General features: G+C 39.4%; 1 protein-coding gene across 1 annotated transcript in view; it reads right to left on the bottom strand.

The window, feature by feature from the left end:
• The window catches only part of LOC133170643 (plexin-A1-like), a 164,230-nt gene that overhangs the window by 26,422 nt on the left and 117,895 nt on the right, over positions 1 to 19,913 (bottom strand). Inside the window, exons 11-16 of the mRNA XM_061303721.1 lie at positions 13,058 to 13,154; positions 8,972 to 9,195; positions 5,762 to 5,913; positions 4,647 to 4,767; positions 4,087 to 4,223; positions 2,472 to 2,639 (exon numbers count right to left, since the gene is read on the bottom strand). Of these exons, the coding sequence (XP_061159705.1) occupies positions 2,472 to 2,639; positions 4,087 to 4,223; positions 4,647 to 4,767; positions 5,762 to 5,913; positions 8,972 to 9,195; positions 13,058 to 13,154 (899 nt within the window). The remainder of the gene's footprint in view (positions 1 to 2,471; positions 2,640 to 4,086; positions 4,224 to 4,646; positions 4,768 to 5,761; positions 5,914 to 8,971; positions 9,196 to 13,057; positions 13,155 to 19,913) is intronic.

Here is a 19,913-nt window from a genome sequence, read left to right as displayed (position 1 = left end):
CTTGGCTGTAATTCATCTGCTTTACAAACTATACACTCACTTGCATCCATCACTTATGTCTCTACACTCAATTATAATTGATAATGCATTCAGCTGCTCCATTGGCACTGCCACTACGGATGACTCGATCAAATAGAAGCTACTGACGTTGCATTTAGTTCAAGTGTAGAAAGTAAATGGACACTTCCTGATAGCGCCAACACATTCCATGAGTTTCTCTGATATGAGACTATATGTAACCGCTCCCCCAACGACATTTTCGAGAAGACTTTTCTAACCTCCACCATTAGCTTGGTCTCTTTTTTGGATCCCAGATGAACACTTGTCATTGACTCATTTTATGTGCTTTGCCTTCATCCAAATTGATCGTCATCGGACTTGTACAATGATGATGCCCTAATACTCCCTTTAAATGCCTTCCCTCACTTACCACCGCTTGAGTTAAAGTGCCAATTCTCTGATGGCACGCACAGGCAGACAATGAGGCTGAGATGATCAAATAAGATTTCACGTCGAATCATCTCGTCATACTTTCTGTTTGAGCTGAGGTGTGACGGTGACATTGTCAGTAACATGCCAGATAAATGAAAGTGTTCTGTAATTTTCTACCTTCAGGTTAATGTAGGTGGGTTTTTTTCTTGCGCAGTTTCACAGACAATTAAACATTTTGTTTGAATGTTTTTCCTCATTTTCTCCACGAATAGTCTAATAGAATTTTATCAATATTTGTATCTCTTCCAAAAATAAAAACAAGCTAAATTTGACTCACCCGTTGGATATTTTCAAATAGGAAGCAACAAGAAGTTTAACAAATATGTCCGATGATATTACACAATTGATATGGCGAAGCAACAAGAAGCTTACTAAATACTAGGTTTAATGATATTACCTAATTAATGTGCCGGCTCTCTAGAAAGAGAGCCTCAATAAGATTACACCTTAATTCTCTTCATTTAGTAAGAATTATATAATGACACAGTAAATAAACACATTTTCTTATTCTTATATAATAATAATCTATATAATATGATGTTAACCCAGCCCTTGTCTTAACCCTTAGAGGCTCAAGTGACTGTACCCTACGCAGTTCATTTTTTTTTTACCCACGTATGCATCTAAGGGTTAAAACTCGAGTCAGGGTTTCAAACTCGGGTTTACAACTAGGGTTAGAGTTTCAAACTAAGGTTTCAAACTAGGGTGAGGGTTTCAAATTAGGGTAAGGGTTTCAAACTAGGGTTAGGATTTCAAACTAGGGCTTCAAACTGGAGTGAGGGTTTCAAACTAGGGTTAGGGTTTCAATCTAGGGTTTTGAACTAGGAATTCAAACTAGGGTTAGGGTTTCAACCAAGGGTTAGGGTCTCAAACTAGGGTTTCAAACTAGGGTTAGGGTTTAAACTAGGGCTTCAAACTTGGGTTAGGGTTTCAAACTATATAAAACTAGAGTTAGGGTTCCAAACTAGGGTTAGGGATTCAAACTAAGGTTCAAAACTAGAGTTAGGGTTTCAAATGGGTTTAAAGACAGGGTTAGGGTTTCAAATTAGGGTTTCAAATTAGGGTTTCAAATTAGGGTTAGGGTTTCAAACTAGGGCTAGTTTTTTTACTGTGCTCTTCAGGTAATGCTTTACTCATGTTCAATGTGGCGTATTGAGTATATATTTATTTAATTACTAGTTGACATGCACTGCAGCAGTCCATTATATAAAGTTGTGCAATAAGAATTTGCTGAGGTAAACGTAGAAACTTGATTGTCGTTAGTCGACTCTTTAATTAACACTCAGAGTCAAAGCATGAATGGCCAATTGACTATGACAACCCCACTCTCTAACATTGATCTCTTTCAGAGTAAAAACTGACTTCACCATGATGAAAAATCTCTGAAGGCACCAGCAATTTATCTCTGTCTGAAGCCAGTGTCAGCTCTGATTTGGAATTTACATCTGGCCCTGTCCAGATATAACAGGCAGAAAGATTCCCTGACTTTGAAAATTTATGTAGCTACTTAGTCAATACAAAACTAAAAAAAAATCTAATTTTAACACTCTACCAAAGTGATAATGTAACCTGTAGTCAATATTAATGGCAAGGATTGAATTAAGAGATAAGATTTGCTGTTCGTTAAGCTAATTTGAGACCATTTACTGCTTCTAGGTGTGAATACAAGTTTGAATAGCTGTCTGTTTCTAAGCAACTTAACCATTCAATTTGTTCAAGTGCTCACACTATCACTGTATCACTGCCATCTTGGTGGGAAAGGGTAAAAACTGTCAACGCCTAACTACATGTTTTTCTTTATAATTGGGTAGTCGAGCTATTGCAACAATTGGATGAAATGACAAACAATCTAGTGCGTAATGCTTTTTTCCGGCAGTCTTTGCTTGCCTTGTTGCTTTGTGTGATAAGTGTAGCAAACTGTAGCTGAATAAAATTTACTGATTGACAATGACAATTGATTTCATGAAACAAAAGTTCACCTGGCAATGCTCCAGTCCGGTTCAATCCTCAGCACAGTGGGGTCTTCGGTATAATTAAACTTGACCTCTGGATTTCTGAGCTCAGCGTCATCTATGTCTACCAAGACAGGTGTAGTTCCTGGAGCTAGGCCAGCTGGTGTTATGCATACTATCTCATGGGCGTTCCTCCTGGATGGACAAACAACATTTTCTGTTTGGACTGTTATGTACAAAAGTTGATGGAAAATTCACACCAAAAAAGTACAATTTACATCCTAGGACTTAATCAAATACCGAACAATTTACATGACTGTCCTTAAAGTATAATCATTAATTGTAATACTTAAAAGTAAATGTCATTTTTAGCTTGGAGGTCATAAGCTACGCCAAACTCTTAGTTCCTTCCCAGGGGGTTCTATGTGGGTCAAACTGCATTCAGTTTTGTCATCAGTAAGGGAAGAGCGTGTTAAATTAAGGTAAAAATATTCAATGTCAATGCCTTCAAAAAGTATTGGAAATACGTGAACATAATAAGCTAAAATGTACTAATGAGCGCAGAACAGAGTGTATCCGTTCTACTATGGGTCCATATTGAATTCCTGCAGCTATACATGAATGATGCAGACGGCTAAAGTGCTAAGTGTGTGCGAGTGTGAATACCGTGTGTGGACTGTGGATGGTTAATAACTATTTATGTTGTTAACATGAGTGCTGAGTTCTGTCAAGCTAACATAATCAAATATATATTTGGTACAGCTACGTCTAGGCTGCTTTTCTAGGACATGACTACACAACAGTAATGCGGTATGGACATGCATCTGTCTATGTATGTTTTCAATTTCAGTGAGTTGACTCTCAGTCACCGTCATTGAAATGAGGCTAGTGTACATACCTTGGTGATGCAAGTTGTGGAATATGTATTCCTGTTTTTCTAACTCTAAGACCCTCTCGCTCCCCATTTACCTTTGTGGCGAAATAATATATAATATCCTTGTCGTGTTGTCACCATAGCAACCCCTTTTAAAAGTGTACATCAGCAACCTTGACAAGATGCTACAAACTTGGTGGCACAGTTCAAGTCTGACAGATAAAGACGGAGTTGCAGTGAAGTGGAATCAACTGGATTTACCGTGAGGAGGCTGCGACAGAAATGACTGCAGTAACATCAAAGCTAACACACAGTAGTTGCTTCAACACAGATTAGCACCCAGGGGCTAATCCCCACGTTTGACATGCATGCCACTGTTGTGATAGCCAGGAATGTTCTTCTTGCTTGAGATTAAGAAAAAACCTACGTGAGTTCAGGGCAAGTGCTGCTGTGTGCCTGTGAAGAATACTTGTGCATGCACATATGACATACACCTGAAATAACTGACAGCAAAGGTACACAGGCATGGCTCATCCTTCATGGTGCTGATACTGCTGTTTCTCACACATGAACAACTACTTAAACAGATGTGTTGGCTGTGACATTCTTTCTGCTCTCTTCCCAGACTTTCCAAATGTATCATCTCCAGTGAGCTTTTCTTGGGTCAACAAATGTCAAAAGGACTTTCGTTGAACATCAAACAGGGAAACGTTTGTTGCAAGGAAGCAAAAATGTCTGTATTGTTGTGAGTGACAGATATAGTCTTACTTTTTAAAGTGGCAGGGTTGTGGTCCAATGCTGACAGAGACAGAGCTGCCTGCATTGAGGTAGCTCCCCTCTATGGTAACACGGGTGCCCCCAGATATCGGGCCCTGAGAAGGCTGGATGCCCGTAAAGAATGGTGTCTGGAGAAGCGACACGTAACAAACAAACACAGATTTTTATTTAGATCTAGAAAATGTATTTTAACAAGAAAATAGAACAATAAAAAAAAATTAACACATCATCCCTCCTCTGCATTGATCAGGTGTGCCCCACCATCAGACTGTGGACTGGTATGACACTGTAGGTTATTTGGTGCCTAAATTTTTAAACACCTAAAAAGCTACTGCCACTTGTGCTCTTATTCAAACGCTCAATTTGGAAAAAGTACACATATACACCTACAAAAAGAGAGACAAAACAAATGAGTTTGGAGAGCTTCTTCAAAAAGAGGAACAGGCTGAGACATAAGAAGAACAATGAAGGTTTAAAGGGTTAAGGTTTAATGACAATTAATAAAGGTGTTCATGGTAAAGCCGTCTCAATGTCTATTGTGCGGTCCTTACCACAAACGTGAATGGCCTCGGGGAAAGGGCCCTGTAGTCATTTACACAGTTTCTCACACACACTTCCACCTGAGCCTCTTGTACTCTGTATCCTGTTGCATCATTCAGCAGACACACGATTCTGTTGGTGGAGGGATGACAGCAAGAGGGAGAAAGAGCTCACAGTGAAATTAAGAATCAAGATTTAAACATTTGTATACACAATAAAGAGCTGATCGCATTATATCACTGTATAGTAAATTACTTCTGCAATGTTTGAGCATGTGTGCACAAAAAAAATCAAACTGTGCGACTGAAGGGACAATAAGACAAAAACATACTGTGTATGTGAAGGGGTGGCAGAATGTCAAGATATGGAGATTAACTCAAGTGTGTGTTCTATTCAAATTGAAACGCGCTCTGCTATCTCCACATGCTTCCTTTCTCGACTAACTGTACCAGCAAGAGATGGTTTGATTTGCCTGAACTCAATTCCTCAACCGTGCAGGACCCTGCAGAGGAGTAAATGTCAGGATAAAAGGATGGCAAAGTAAGGGGAAGCACATATGTAGGGAGTAATGGACAACAGATGGACTCCTATTATCGTCACACACAAAAATCGGATGTATCACATAGCATATATCCCGGTCTGGTCAACTAATAAATTGTTATGAATTGAAGGGGGAATTGTAGGATTTATATTGTCCAATTTTACATTATGCAGGTTTTAAAAACATAGATCATTCTAAATCAAGGATCAGGGAAGCACAGTTAGATACAGAAATGTTTAGCATATCTGCGTTGTGGTGTCTGGGTTCAAGGCCTTCCAATGTGGAGTCTGGATCCGGCTCATGGTTGTTTGGAACACATTCGCAAAACACGCTGAAAACCCCTAATTGCTAATAGGAGCAAATGTATGAATGGTTGTTTGTGTAATTGTATCCTCTGATTGCCTGGAGACCAGATCTACGTATAGCAGTTTACGATAGCGCTCCAGCCCTGCAGGTATATCTATACAGATGAATCCATGAGGAAAATGCAATGACTTATGACCAATTCAAAATTAAGCCTCGCCAAATATACCTTCAAGATTGTACCTGAATACATACATTGTAGGAATCTATTCTCCAATTTACCTCTCGGCACTAAGGTACTCTGTCTCGATGGGGACGCAGGGCACCTTGCCTAACCTGACACCCATCTGTATGTCTCTGAAGTGTAGACCCAGGTTTTCTCCGAGGATGGTCACCCTGGTTCCCCCTTGGCGGGGTCCTGTGTCAGGAAACAACTGCAGAAAGAGAGCGAGCGAGCGAGAGAGAGGAGAGAGAGGAGAGAGAAGAGAGAGAAGAGAGAGAAGAGAGAGAAGAGAGAGAAGAGAGAGAAGAGAGAGAGATTAACTCATTGCATTTCATTCTCATCTCAATTCAGTGTTAAAATACTCCAATTTAGTCTCCAATTATGCCTGTAAGATAACCTTTCAAGTAATTCACCCACGGCCACACATATTAAGCACACTCTGGACTGACCCATCGATCCAAAGCACACACACCATAAATGATTGGAAATACCTGATAGAAGATGCTATTTGTTAAATAAAAAGACAAAAGGCTGGGTATAATTTATTTATTCTCATATTATGGGCTGCCGTGCCTATTCCATCGTGCATATTCGTGAACAATGAGAATGCGATCTATTTCCTTTTTGGTCCTTCTTTTCCAAAGTGATTTCCAATGTCTATGCTTGTCACATTTCACCATCTCCATTAGTTGCTGTATTTGGGTGATTTACTGACACTGCTCATTTGCAGAAGGTTGTTGCCTTTTGCTCTTTATTAGCCAGACGTTTAACTTTGCTCATCTGGAAGGCTGCCACCCCACCTTCTCATCATTACTGGATTAGGGATGTTATGTACAATCTCAAATTGAAAAAGATCAGATGCACCATTATTAGATCCATCAACAAATTCCATGAAACCTGAGACTCTCTAATAACATACTATATGGACAATTTACCTGGTCTGGAACTGTGAATTGGAATTGTCACCTGTCCTTTGATTATCTTTACAATCGCCATTAGGTGCACCTTGTTTATGTTTTTATTTTTTTTAGGTCTCTGTATTGATTATCTAAGTGTTGTTGTTTTATACTGTTTATTTGTGTGTATTATTAGTATATGTCAATTGAAAACTAGAACTAAATCTTGCAAAAAAAAAGATGCTATTAATATAAATCTCAATTTATAATAGAGAGAGACAAAACAAGTCTATGGCATACAACGCAAAACAAAACCAAAGTGACATCTCAGGGCTTCAGTGAAAGTTATTAGGAAGCCTCAGTCTACACGGTCGGGCTGTAGTGGGATAACGCTCGGAGATGCTTCCTGAGACCATAATGTGATTTATCACGCCAGATTATGATGCGTAACGGGGGCAGGTGTGGCGTGACAAAACAAATAGAGTGACGGATGCATGGTGGTTATCGCCAACACATACACACTCTAAACCAGGAGCATGTTTACACATGCCTCATCCTTAACAAGCATCAAAAGGTAATTACGTGTTATCTGTACATTGTCTTGTATGTCACTCATGCTTGCCAGAACAAACTGCAAACTGGCGATGCTAATTTTGGCACAGAGAAATGGCAGAAGACGTGGCGGAAGTGAAATTAAGTATGAATTTGCTTTGTCTCAAACAACATCACGTTTATAATGTATCCTCTTAAAATGCTACCAGTTTTAAGAAATAAACGGAATAATCACATTATTACTATATGCACTATAGATCGGTGATAAAAGCTTACAGCCGAGGTCAAAGTGACATTTCCAGAGGAATTGACCACCATGAAAAAGAACATGTATAGGACAAGCACACGACTCATTGCTCGATTTGCATATTTGAGTCTTACATTATATGTAAACAATCAGAACATATACCTGTCATCATTAGATGACTGTCTGTCATTCATTGTAGACATAAAAATCACATGAGATAATATAAAACATTGACAGTATTTTACAGCACTACTTCTTGAACAAAGGTTTTCATAAGAAACAGTACATCAAGAAAATATTTACTACTCCCTTAGCAAAAGGTCTGTTACTTTTTGCTGTCATAACTCTTCAAAGCGTTTATCGCCCCTAGTTTCACTCTACTTGCACTATTACGAGCAAATAAAAACACATTACTCTTGCTTCATGGAATCACGGGTACTCTTCAGCCAAAGCCGTCATCATATGCAGCTTGTATGCTGAGGATGCAGTCTATGCTCCAGAACATAAAAGCATCCTGACGGTGCAAAAAAGAGGTGAAGGCGGTGGACGAATGGCAAAACAGGAAGCCCCAAAACAAAGCCGGGTAGGACACCTTCACTTCTGTACCCATACACTGTACTTTACTTATACCTACGCCACCAGTGTACCTACCTAAAATAAATTATAAAAAAATAAGCCTATTGTCATTTCCATCCCTTGGGTGCCCTGAGCTTGTTAAAAGGGATTTAGATCTTATCAGTACATTCTATATTGGGTACAATGCACAGTATAATTCAATTGTGATTTTAGCAAGTGGACAATACGATAGAACATTGCCGTGTGCTTTTTCTTTACATCTAGGACAGATACCTCTCTATCCTCTCCGTCGCAACCCATTGTACTTTTCTTCTGATTCTGTTCTTCTATTCTATTCAAACACAGATGATTCAACCAATTAACAGACGGGGGTGTTTTTAGCTCCTCCTTATTTCTGTACAGTGACTGGAATGCCAAGTAAATAGACAAAAAATGCCATACCGTTCCAAAAAGGAAGAATATTGTTAACAAAAATCACAATCAAAGAAACATCAACCGGTCTTTCCCTTGGCAGTGCCATTTTGACGTAACAGTGAGTAATGATACAGCTTCTGTTCCAAGGGCAAAGCCAAGGAGCTAACATGCACTTGTTTTAATAGCAACAAGTTAAAACAGAACAGTTTTCATTCTTCTGTGAAGGACACCAAGAGGAGTTTTTGTAACCTAAGGGGTTCACCAAAGAGAGATGATGCAATGGCCTATCAATGTTGCCCAGCCTTGGATCTCTGCAGGTAACCATACACCCTTCAAACGATGGAGATGGGATTAAGATGTGGCACTGAATGAGCCTGGCTTTTATGTCTTTCAATGAGTTTTTTTATTTTTATTCCTGTTATGTATATACTGAATGAAGGGCCACCCAAGTTTAGGCAATTCAAAATGCTGTAGTCTGTCTAGGTCTCAAGAGGATTTAGTAAGTAAGAAATGCAAGAAAAGTGCGTGACTTTTTTTCAAGGTTTTGAATTTGTAGTCATATCGTTTGCATATTTATATTTTACCTTCGTGATCTTGGGGTGGGTGCACCGGCTGTTTCCAGATGCAGCGTGCATCCAGCCTCCTCCATCAACCAACTGCAGGGGGAGGTGGGAATTGAAGCCAATTGTACATTCCTGCCGTAGAGAGCACTTCTTTTCCTGGACACACCAACCACACTCGAACCGGGGGTCTGCCTTCAGACACATGCCACAGCTGTCTCGCAGTGCCCTGCATTTATACAGGTGGGCTGGATAGTAAAACAGAGTGAAAGGCAAACATTACAAAAAACAGTTATTAAGAGATCCATTTCTATTTCGTCGTGTGCTGTAAATCATGCTTTGAAAAAATTGTTACATTCATCTGATTCAATAGAAAATACTACTTCAGATCATTGGTCATTAGTAAAGTATCTTGCCTAATAGTCTAACTCAACAAACAGATGTTGTCAGATGTTTCTTGTGCCTGCTTTCATACAAGACTGTTCTGTCTGTTTCAAATTCACTTTTAGTCACTTTCAAGTTTTACTTTGGTAATTTAGAGTTAGCAAAAGTCAATTATCCAAGGAATTTGCTTGTCGTTGCTGGAAGGCACACAAAATAAATAATGAAAATAATCATCATAATAATAAAAATATAATTTGTTTATGTAGTATATCTGTTTTTTGATGAGCAGGACAACTAGTTTACAGTTATTGACGAGTAAAATGGACTTGTTAATCCCTGGCATCTAAAACAATGACGTACTTCCAGTTTGGTCACATAGAAGATTGCAAATAGATTTGTTCAATGAAAGAAAATTTTTAAATTTGACAAAAAACAACAACATAACTTCATTGATCAGTGATGACAGAAAATTATTTGTAATTGATCATTAATTGAAACAGATAATTGGACTCTCAATTGCATTGATTTGTTACATCCATCAGTCATTCAGTTACTATTAGGCAACGTCTCATCACAAGAAATTTCCAATCCTTGTTTCATCAGTAAAGTACTGGTTGTTGTAGGGTTTATTTTAAATTAATTTAGTGTTGTTGAATGATTAGTTTAAAACATTCAGTGGTAAGAACATTTCTGAATTATCCAGTTACACAAGAAAGTGTGAATACATATATTTAATGCTTATTTATATAAATTTAACGCCTAAAGTAGTTGTGATGATGAAAGTAAATTAATTGCTTTTAACGAGAAAGTAAATTGATCCTTCATTGTGTAAAAATGTATTCCATTAACTCCTTTGTGGGTATGTGTGTGTGTGCGTGTGCGTGTGCGTCAAAGTCTGCTTTATTGTCAACGTCTTCACATGCCGAGACACACAAAGAGATCGAGATTACGTTTTCTCTATCCCACGGTGACAAGACATACTACACGATAGACATACAAGTAAACGACGCAATATAAAAAACAAGAAGGCACAAACAATAAATAATAAGAGTAATAATAAATAAGAAATAAACAGATAAATAAACAGATAACACAACAAATAAGAGCCAGTGTGCATACAGACAGTAAAAGCACAGGACGCTACGCAGAACGGGGAAGCGAGTTCAGGATCCTAACAGCCTGGAGTATGAAGCTGTTTGAGAGTCTGGTGGTGTGGGAGCGCAGGCTTCTGTACCTCTTCCCAGAGGGCAGAAGCTCGAACAAAGAGTGAGCGGGGTGACTCACATCCCTCACAATTGTGGTCGCCTTGCGGGTGAGATGGGAGGTGTAAATGTCCTTCAAGGAGGGGAGCGAAGCGCCAATAATCTTACCAGCCGTGTTCACTATGCGCTATGTGTGTGTGTGTGTGTGTGTGCGAGTGAGCTGGTTATATTGGATACAAACACTACTAAATTGAACATTTTGTGGTGTTTTACAAACGCATTGAAAAAGGAACTAAAAAGTGGCCCTGAGCATAGAAGAAAGTCTACCTTCCTTCCCCGTCTGTTCCTCGCAAACAGTGCAAGACTTCAAAGTGAGCGCTTTTTGATTCCATCTGCCTCAGCCTTGGCCTTAGCACACCCTAATCTGATTAGCAATGGTTTATCTTAAAAGTAGCATAACACTAATTAATCTGAAGCAAATGAATGATTTAATTAACATCTCCACTTCACACTAGGGCAAAGCTGGGCAAGCGCCATAATGCTCCTCCTTAAATGGATAATACAATAATGCGGGTTGGATGTTGAAAGAGAAAGAGAGGGAATGGAGTGGTGAGGGATTAATGGAGGATGGGTAGAAAAAAGGAGACAAGGAGGAGAAAGTCTTTATGCAAGCTTTGTGCGAGCAAGGACAATTATTTAATGTTTTTTTTTTCTACAGGTTTATGTAATCATAATGAGGGAATTTGATTTTCAAGAAGCCCGACTACATAAGTATTGTATGACAATTTTGTACATGTCATAGGCATTAGAGTCCTACAAAAGTCTTGGCAAAATAGCTTTGTGAAGTTTAACATGTGGCTCACTATTTATTTAGTTACAGTGGCACGGTGAAGCTCTGGTTAGCATGCCACTTCACAGTTCAGAGATGTGAGGTTCAGTTCTGGCTCCACCCTTCCTGTGTGGAATTTGCATGTTCTCTCCGTGCTTGCGCGGCAGTCCAAAGGCATGCATGGTAGGCTGGTTGGGCCACTCCAAATTGTCCGTTTGTGTGATTGTGAGTGCGAATGGTTGTTGCTCTCTGTGTGCTCTGCGATTGGCTGGCAACCAGTTCAGGGTGTCTATCTCCTACCGCCCGTAGTCGGCTGGGGTAGGCTCCAGCACGCCTGCAAACCTCGTCAGAAGAAACGGTTTCAGAAAATAGATGGATGGAATTATTGACGAGCACAAGTCCAATTCAAGACTTTAAACCAATTAAGATTTGACAACAGTAGCAAACCTCGGAGGAGCATGTTTTCAATGAAATTGTGCAAGCAGAATAATTAGGTTGTAACCTCTAAGCAACTCATTTGCAAATTATCTGGAAGACAAACTGCATGTTTGACCTCTCTCAGAAGTGGGTCAGACACAACGCATAGTGGGCACTTTTTCATCTAAAAATAGAAAATAAATAGTGACGAGAAGATGGAAATGACAGAAAAAAGCAACAGAAATGTTTGTAAACCTGAATCTGTATGCAAATTTTAAGCAAATTTCCGTGGGACACACTTGAGAGGTTGACTTATGTTATCTTGTGTAATGGGACGTCGGAATTCATTAGTCTCCCCAGCTCAATATATTACACTTGAGAAAAAATTCTGAATGCATAATTGTTTCTCCATGCGCAGAGTCATTAAAATAATAAATGTCATCTTTGTGTGTTACTTTTCCTTTTCCTTTCTCAGCTCCTTTATCCTCATCTTCCCCGTCTGCCATTGCACAGCATATTCATTAAGTTGCTGTCCACCCATCATGCTCACCCATTGTTTGTTCTACTTTTCACAGGTTTCTTCATTTGTAGATCTGTCTATGTCACATATATCTGGTTAAATTAGTTGTTGTTCTTTGTCTTCTTCCAAACCGCTTATCCTCACGAGGGTGCGCTAGCCAAGTGGTCTTGGGGCAGTAAGCAAGGCACACCCTGAACTGATTGTAATCATTATCATATTCATTCACTCTCACAATCACATGAATGTGTGAGGAAACTTAGGTACGCGGAGGAAACCCACGCGGGGACGGAGAGAACATGCAAACTCCATGAGGGTCTAGTCAAAAGTCCTGACTAAACAACCATTTATTTTTTCTTTGGAGTTGGTTGCGTAAGCTACCATACCAACAACTTAACAAGATCTTGAAAAGTGACTACAAAAAGTTAATTTCCATTCTACGAGAGTTCCTTGTGAGTCAATACTTAAAACTGATGAATACAGAATCAAAAAAACTTCATGCACCACACTTTATCATTTCAATTTCTTGTAAGAATGTTAAAATATGAACATACAAATAGGGAATTCTTTTTTTAATCACGCTGTATTATATAAAGTGAATATCTGTGGATTACCTAACCATTATAAAACAAAATGACTACCATGGAAATTTGCAAAGAACAATTCAACATCAATTTAAGAGTCACTTACCTGCCATTGTTTCTCACTAAATAACAAAAAACAAATCACACAAATTTCAAGAAAACAAAATGCCGTTCTACCTTGGATATTGAGAGGATTGTCGATGACAAAATTTCCATTCCAAAGCACAGAAAGGTCAACTGGGAGGTCACTGATATCACCGCCTTCGTAGTCATACTAAGAAACAGAAAAGATAGACAGAGTGAGTCACCTAAACAGGTGAATAAAAAAACAAATTCCATTGTGATTCATCCTGGCTTGTTGTGGCAGAGCGCGAGTCATCCAGCATGCCCATGCAGAGTGACCAAAATAGTACACACTCTCACTCTCACTCTCACACACACACGCACGCACACACACGCACACACACGCACACACACACACACATACAAGGAAATGACAGAAGGGGTTTAGCTGGATGGGCATGTGCGACTGTCATGGGAATTGGAGGAAAGGGCCATAGACAGCAGCAAAATGATAGAAGAGGAAAAAGAAGGTGAAGACAAGACTCAAACAGTGGTAAACGTGTGAGATATATTCACTCACACGATACAGCGGCCGCATGAGAGAGGAGTGAGAGATGCGATAGGGAGGGAAATTGCAAAGTGAAATTGGCATTTCCCATTTGCTCACTGACACACTTGATTTGGTAGACCGAACTTGACCACCTCAAATGTGCGTGCGTGCGGTGGGGCTTGTAGCACATTTATGATGCAGACTAAAAGTGCCTCTCCTCCAGCACACACTATCTGCCTTTGTGCCCATATCCTCTTTAACCTTATCCAGTGGAGACCCTCATCCAGGACACTCACACGAGGCGGGATGCTTTTATTAGCATTGCCACAATGTCCCACTAGTTAAATACTTGCCTAAATACTGACAGCCAGCAGTGAAACAATAGGACCCTCTGAGGCCAGGCCCCCATTAAACTTTAAGGGGTTTCACTTGTCTGCTGTCTCCAAAACACTGGGTGGACTTGTTCTCCAGTCGGCTCCTGCCCACCCCGGCGGCCCGCCACATCATGCTTTATTCATACGGTCACATGCTTTAAAATGCCAACACAGACCACGCCGTGACACCCTCTCACACGGCCGCAATCACCCAAGGTCTGATCAGCTTTCTTGAGGGTACTTATGAAGATAAAAATAGGCATACAAAAAAAGTCAAAGTCTGCTTTATTGTCAACATCTTCACATGCCGAGACACACAAAGAGATCGAAATTACGTTTTCCCTATCCCACGGTGACAAGACATATTACACGATAGACATACAAGTAAACGACGCAATATAAAAAACAAGAAGGCACAAACAATAAATAATAAGAGTAACAATAAATAATAAATAAGTAAGTAAAAGCAAAGTTATGATGTGCAGGTTTGCATTAAAGCTGATGATAATAATTAATGTGGAAGTACAATGGATTGGCTCAACTTGAAGATAATCTGTTCAAAGTGGCTCTTCACCCTTCATTCCAGTTTCATTCATTCCATCTTATTACTATTCATTAATTCATGCCTGGTTGTAACTGAACTTTTTCAATACGTTGAAATAAAGTGGGGGGAAAGTTTGTAATGGCACTTATGTATTATGCACTTAGCATATGTAATTGTCATCTAAGAGAAGAGACAGCTAAAATATTGTAAACTATGAGATTCCACTGTTAATGTACTTGTAAAACAGGTTGCAAGCTGATGCATGCGTTTGTCTTATTTAATTTCACATCTTAAAAACACATTATTCAAAATGTGATATTTTTCAATATTTATAACAAAGATAAGTCTTCTTGATGTACCCAATAAATGCTCAATGCTGCTGCTCTACTTACTAAAATTGGATTTACCGTATTTTCCGGATTATTAGGCGCACTTAAAAATGTACATTTTACTAAAAAAATACAGTGCGCCTTATAATGCAGAGCGCCTTATATATGGATCAATTGATGAATTTGTTGATCCATACTGGTTCTACACAGTGCTCTGCCAAAATGTTTCAGTACATTTTAGTACGACTAGTAAATTACAAGGTCGCATCGCTTCCCAACATTACGGCAACTGTGGTCAGGGGGCGTCACCGAATAGCCGTTGTACCCGCGAGGCTATTTCATTTCAAAATAGGCTGCTTTGTTAATGTTTTGAGTAAATTTACGGATCAATATGGAAGGGAAACATAGGTAAGCAGTACCAGTGTTAGATCGAACTTTAGTCAGTTCTGATCATTTTATGGGAGATTGTTTGAGAAACGCGATTGTTCACAGAGGGCTCATTGGTTATTGGCTAGTGGATGCATACCGCAACCCTAGTCAACCTCAGTTTGTTGCAGTATAGCTTCTATTTTATGCGCCTTTTAATCCGGTGCGCCCTATATATGAAATCATTTCTAAAACAAAAAATTCAATGAGGGTGCGCCTTATAATCCAGTGCGCCTTTTGGTGCGAAAAATACGGTACTCACTTTTAGAAAATATTGATAGAAAAAGCATGTTTCATTTTAAAAGGGGATTTTCTTTGCATTCTTGTTTGAACAAGAAGGGATGGCTGTTATCTCATTTATATGAGTGTGACAATATATATATATATATATATATATATATATATATATATATATATATATAATATATAAATAATATATATATAAAATATATATATATACATTATATATTTATATATATACTATATATATAGTCACACTCACACTCATGTTACAGTTGTTTTGACATTATTGTTTCCATTTGTAGTCAGTCATCGCTATAAAACCACTTATCAACTTAGCCTCGTACGCCGCTATCGGCTATCAGCAGGTCACTGACTTGACGTGGTTAAGCTTTGATCTCGAGTGCCGGTGTCAATTCTGTTAAAAGTTGAGTGGCGGAACCCAGCGAGGCAAAAGTTGCAGTTCTGAACCCCGTCCCTCCCAAATGAGAGCCCCCTCTGCCCGGCAATATGTCCTTCCTTCACTCCCCTGAGTCCCCAGTGCTGCTGGAGATGAGTAATCAAACTCATTACCGGAGCCTCTGGCCAGCGCCTGCATGTCACTACATGTAATTAATCTACCTGAGCCAACATATACAGTAGCCAGGCTCCTGAGGGAAAAGACTCGAGGAGAGCGGGTTGGTGGGAAAGAAATGTGGCGAAATGGTGAGGCAAGCTTAGGGACAGCTCCAGAGCAAATTATTGCGGAATACGAACTATGCAGAGAGGACATTAAAACAATGAGGACAGCAACAAAGGACAAACACATGGAAAACGGGTACAAAGTGAACAACGACCACTGGGACTGTCCCAAAAAATATGAAGTGTTTAAAGGCAGAGGAAGCAAAGTATAGTAGAGAGGCGAGTAGTCATTTAGAGGTGACAGGAGGACTGGGAAGGAGGAGGCAGGAGATGTTACGTTGGGGCACCCAAAGTACGAGGTGAGCAGAAAGCATTCGCCGGCCTCATTACAGTAACACTGCAAGTTGGCTCGGGTTCATTCGTTATCTGCTCCTGCACTCGTTTACTTTCCCGCGACATGAATCGTCTCTATGGATTGCATGTCTCTGCAGAATGTGGGGATAGATATTGTGTGTATTTCTGTGTGCGTGCATGTGTGTGTATATCTGGTCGATTACGAAGAACTGCAGATTTTTACCAAGGCTGATGAGGAGGGTAAAAGAAAAAAAGCTGAGTTTGTGTGCATGCTCAGGTTGCCCTCATGTAATTAGTCATCTTGGCAGATACCTAGAGAGTATGTTCGAAATAGACTTCAAGTAGTGTTTGTGTCTCTTTACTTCACAGGGACTTTTTGCCTCTTTAATTTGACAGTTAAAATTTACTGAGATTTTGTTTTAAATATGGCATTTTGTACCTGCAATCATAATATTTGTTCATGATTTAGCTTTGCATAATATCCCTGTAGGTCATTTAATGCAATGACAGATTATGATGACATGATTAGTAGATTAGTATATTATATTGGAAGATTATTTATTTATTTATTTATTTATATATTTATTTATTTTTATTTTCAAGTTCCAAGAGTTACAATGCGAATCTGAAATGATCAATTCTTAGTGAGTTTGGCTTTTAACTTATTTTAGAGAATGGGTCCTTTTTGTGTTTATTTTTTTAATTATTATTTTTGCACTATGAGTATAGACTGTAAACAGGTTAAGATACATTTCTTTTTTTTTTATTTCATAGTTTTTACAAACAACAGTAGATAAGATTTTTGCACTTGTATGGTGGTTGAGGATGTTAAAATATTACTTCAAAAAAATCTCTACAATTAATAAAGGCTTTTCTCCATACCCATTGCATGAAGTAGATGTTATGCTCTTAGAAATGCATATTGCTCAGGCTTCCATAAATGTTTTTGATCAATGAACTGCAAGCAGACAATGTGCACTATAACAGCAAAACAGCAACTGAGGATGGATCTTCTTGGACAAAGTTTGCATTTTATGAGCACACAGTGGACCTTCACTTCACAACACGATTAAGTTAGAATGCTGACTGTGGACTGTTTCACAAAAATATTTCAAATTTCAGAAAGATTTCCGTGACTGGAACTGGATTTCTTTATGATGGAGTGGACATAATATTCAACTATGCATATAATATGATGAAAATTATGAAATATAAGCATAAATATTAACTCTGGAACACCCTGCTTCAGCCTCCATTTAACAAAGCCAAAATTCAAATACAAACACACGCATACAAGCCCGCATGCACATACAGGCACAGAGTAGGTGTCTATATAATAAATCATGTAAAGCAGGTCACGTGTCATTACTGATAGTACAGTCTCGATCGATTCTGCATAATTGGGGGGGGGGGGGGGGGGGCATGTGGCGAATCAGCCATGTGCTAGGTTGGCCTCTGAAATATCTAAACAACAAGTGTGCACCCTATCTCTCAGTGTGCACATGATTTCCCTGTTTGTGTGCATGCAAGCATCGTCTGGATCCCCAGTGTACATGTAGATTGGACGCCTGAGTGTTGGCAAGGGGTTAAGTAATGCACAATGAGACAGAAAGATTGAATGGACAGGGGAACATCCACTGCCGGCTAATTTTTGCAATGATTTATTGCACGTGACTCCCCCAGACACAGCCTGCTGCCATACATATACATACACTTTCCTCACGAGAATACTAAACACAATGGTAAAAGTGAGCAGGTTATCAATCATAATGGATATTAGTATATACCGCCTGTTTAGTGCTCTGCATAACAAATATTTCACTTTCATTTTGCCTTTTAATATGCATACACACATAAAAAAAACTGGAATTAGAAAGTAGAAGACACACCAACTCCCACAGCACCCGCATTAGTTTCGTTTGCATCCATCTTCTACTGTATACCGCTTGTCCCCACGGGGGTTGCGGACCTCTCCCAACACTCATCGGGCAGTAGGTGGGGGACACCCTGAACCGGTTGCCAGCGAATCGCAGGGCACACAGAGACAAACAACCATCCGCACTCACACCTAGGGGCAATATGCAATGCTCAGTCAGCCTACCAAGCATGTTTCTGGAATGTGGGAGGAAACCGGAGTGCTTGGAAAAAACCCACGCGGGCGTGGGGAGAACATACAAACTCCACACAGGAAGGGCTGGAGGTGGAATTGAACCCACACCCTCCTAACTGTGAGGCGGACGTGCTAACCAGTGCACCGACGTGCTAACCAGTGCATCACCGTGCCGCCCTATAGGTTAAAAACCAAGACAAAAATATGCCTTTAATGGTGGGAAAACATGCCATTCCTCAATATTTGTATGAATACAGCAAATAAAGCTCATTCATCTTTTCCACCGTTCATGATTCCTTATTCCATCAGTATGACTTTCTCAAGCGTGCACATCTTTCATTTGAAGACATATCTGCCCAATCATCCAAAACGTTCCTGCCTCATTTGTTTGTTTCTGCACATCTGCTTGCTGAGGTTAGATCTTTGGTTATTTTGTTTTAATTCTGTCTGTCTGTACTCATTCAACCTCCTCCATCACAGCCCTTGTTGCTTTGTCATCGTTTGCTCCATCTCGCTGCTTTTCTGTCCTGTGTATGTGTGTGTGCTTCCGTCAGTCGACAACAGTGCGGCAATTCATCATCATTTCATCTACAGCTCCCTTAATTGGATACTATCACAGTCCCACCTGACGAGGAGGCTCATAAAACCACATTGCTGTTCTCATGTGGTCTATGTACACACGCAGATGTACATAAAAATAGATAAGCCCATCAATAAAATATTATTTGATACCCTGTGTTCAGACTTTTTTTGTATTTATGAAATCATTTCTATTGTAAAATTACATGAGATTGAGAGATAAATAAAAACTTTGATTTACAACATTGGGCAAAGCTTAAAGGATGTCACATATTGGTAGTAACTTGTAAAGGGCTACAAATGACTATTTTGCTGTCTAAACCAGGTGCTGGAGAATCAAACAAACTATTAAAAGAAGCAAAATAAAATGAATTACTAAAGTGATAGTATTGGGTCCCACAGTCTGGTAAATCTTGCATGAATTAAATAAATATGCAACTGTCTTTGCCGTTATATACTATTTGATTATGTTGAACAAACAGGTTTGAAAGATGGATTCGCCCAAATTTATCAAATCCAGACATCTGTTCATTCCTCAAAAACAATTTGAGTTCTGCCAACTTACATCTTTAGCGCTATAGAATCTGGAATCACTTGCTCCCTGCTCCTTTTGAATGTGCACACTTCTACAGCGAGGAATACAGAACTCCAACAGGTCTGAGGGGGTCAGACAAAGTGCAATTTGCATTCTGTCCATGTTGTCATTGACCTGCTGGTTTTATTCTGCAGGCGCAAAACATTACAGGCTTCCTCTTCTGTTTCTTAATTTTTTTAATTTGTGTGGGCTAAAAAGACCTGGGGGCATGATTCCATTTGCCTGATAAGAAAAATAAATGAATATTC

This window comes from Syngnathus typhle, linkage group LG2 (genome assembly GCF_033458585.1).
Source record: "Syngnathus typhle isolate RoL2023-S1 ecotype Sweden linkage group LG2, RoL_Styp_1.0, whole genome shotgun sequence".
Lineage (NCBI taxonomy): Eukaryota > Metazoa > Chordata > Actinopteri > Syngnathiformes > Syngnathidae > Syngnathus > Syngnathus typhle.
This window is presented reverse-complemented; position numbering and strand designations above follow the sequence as displayed.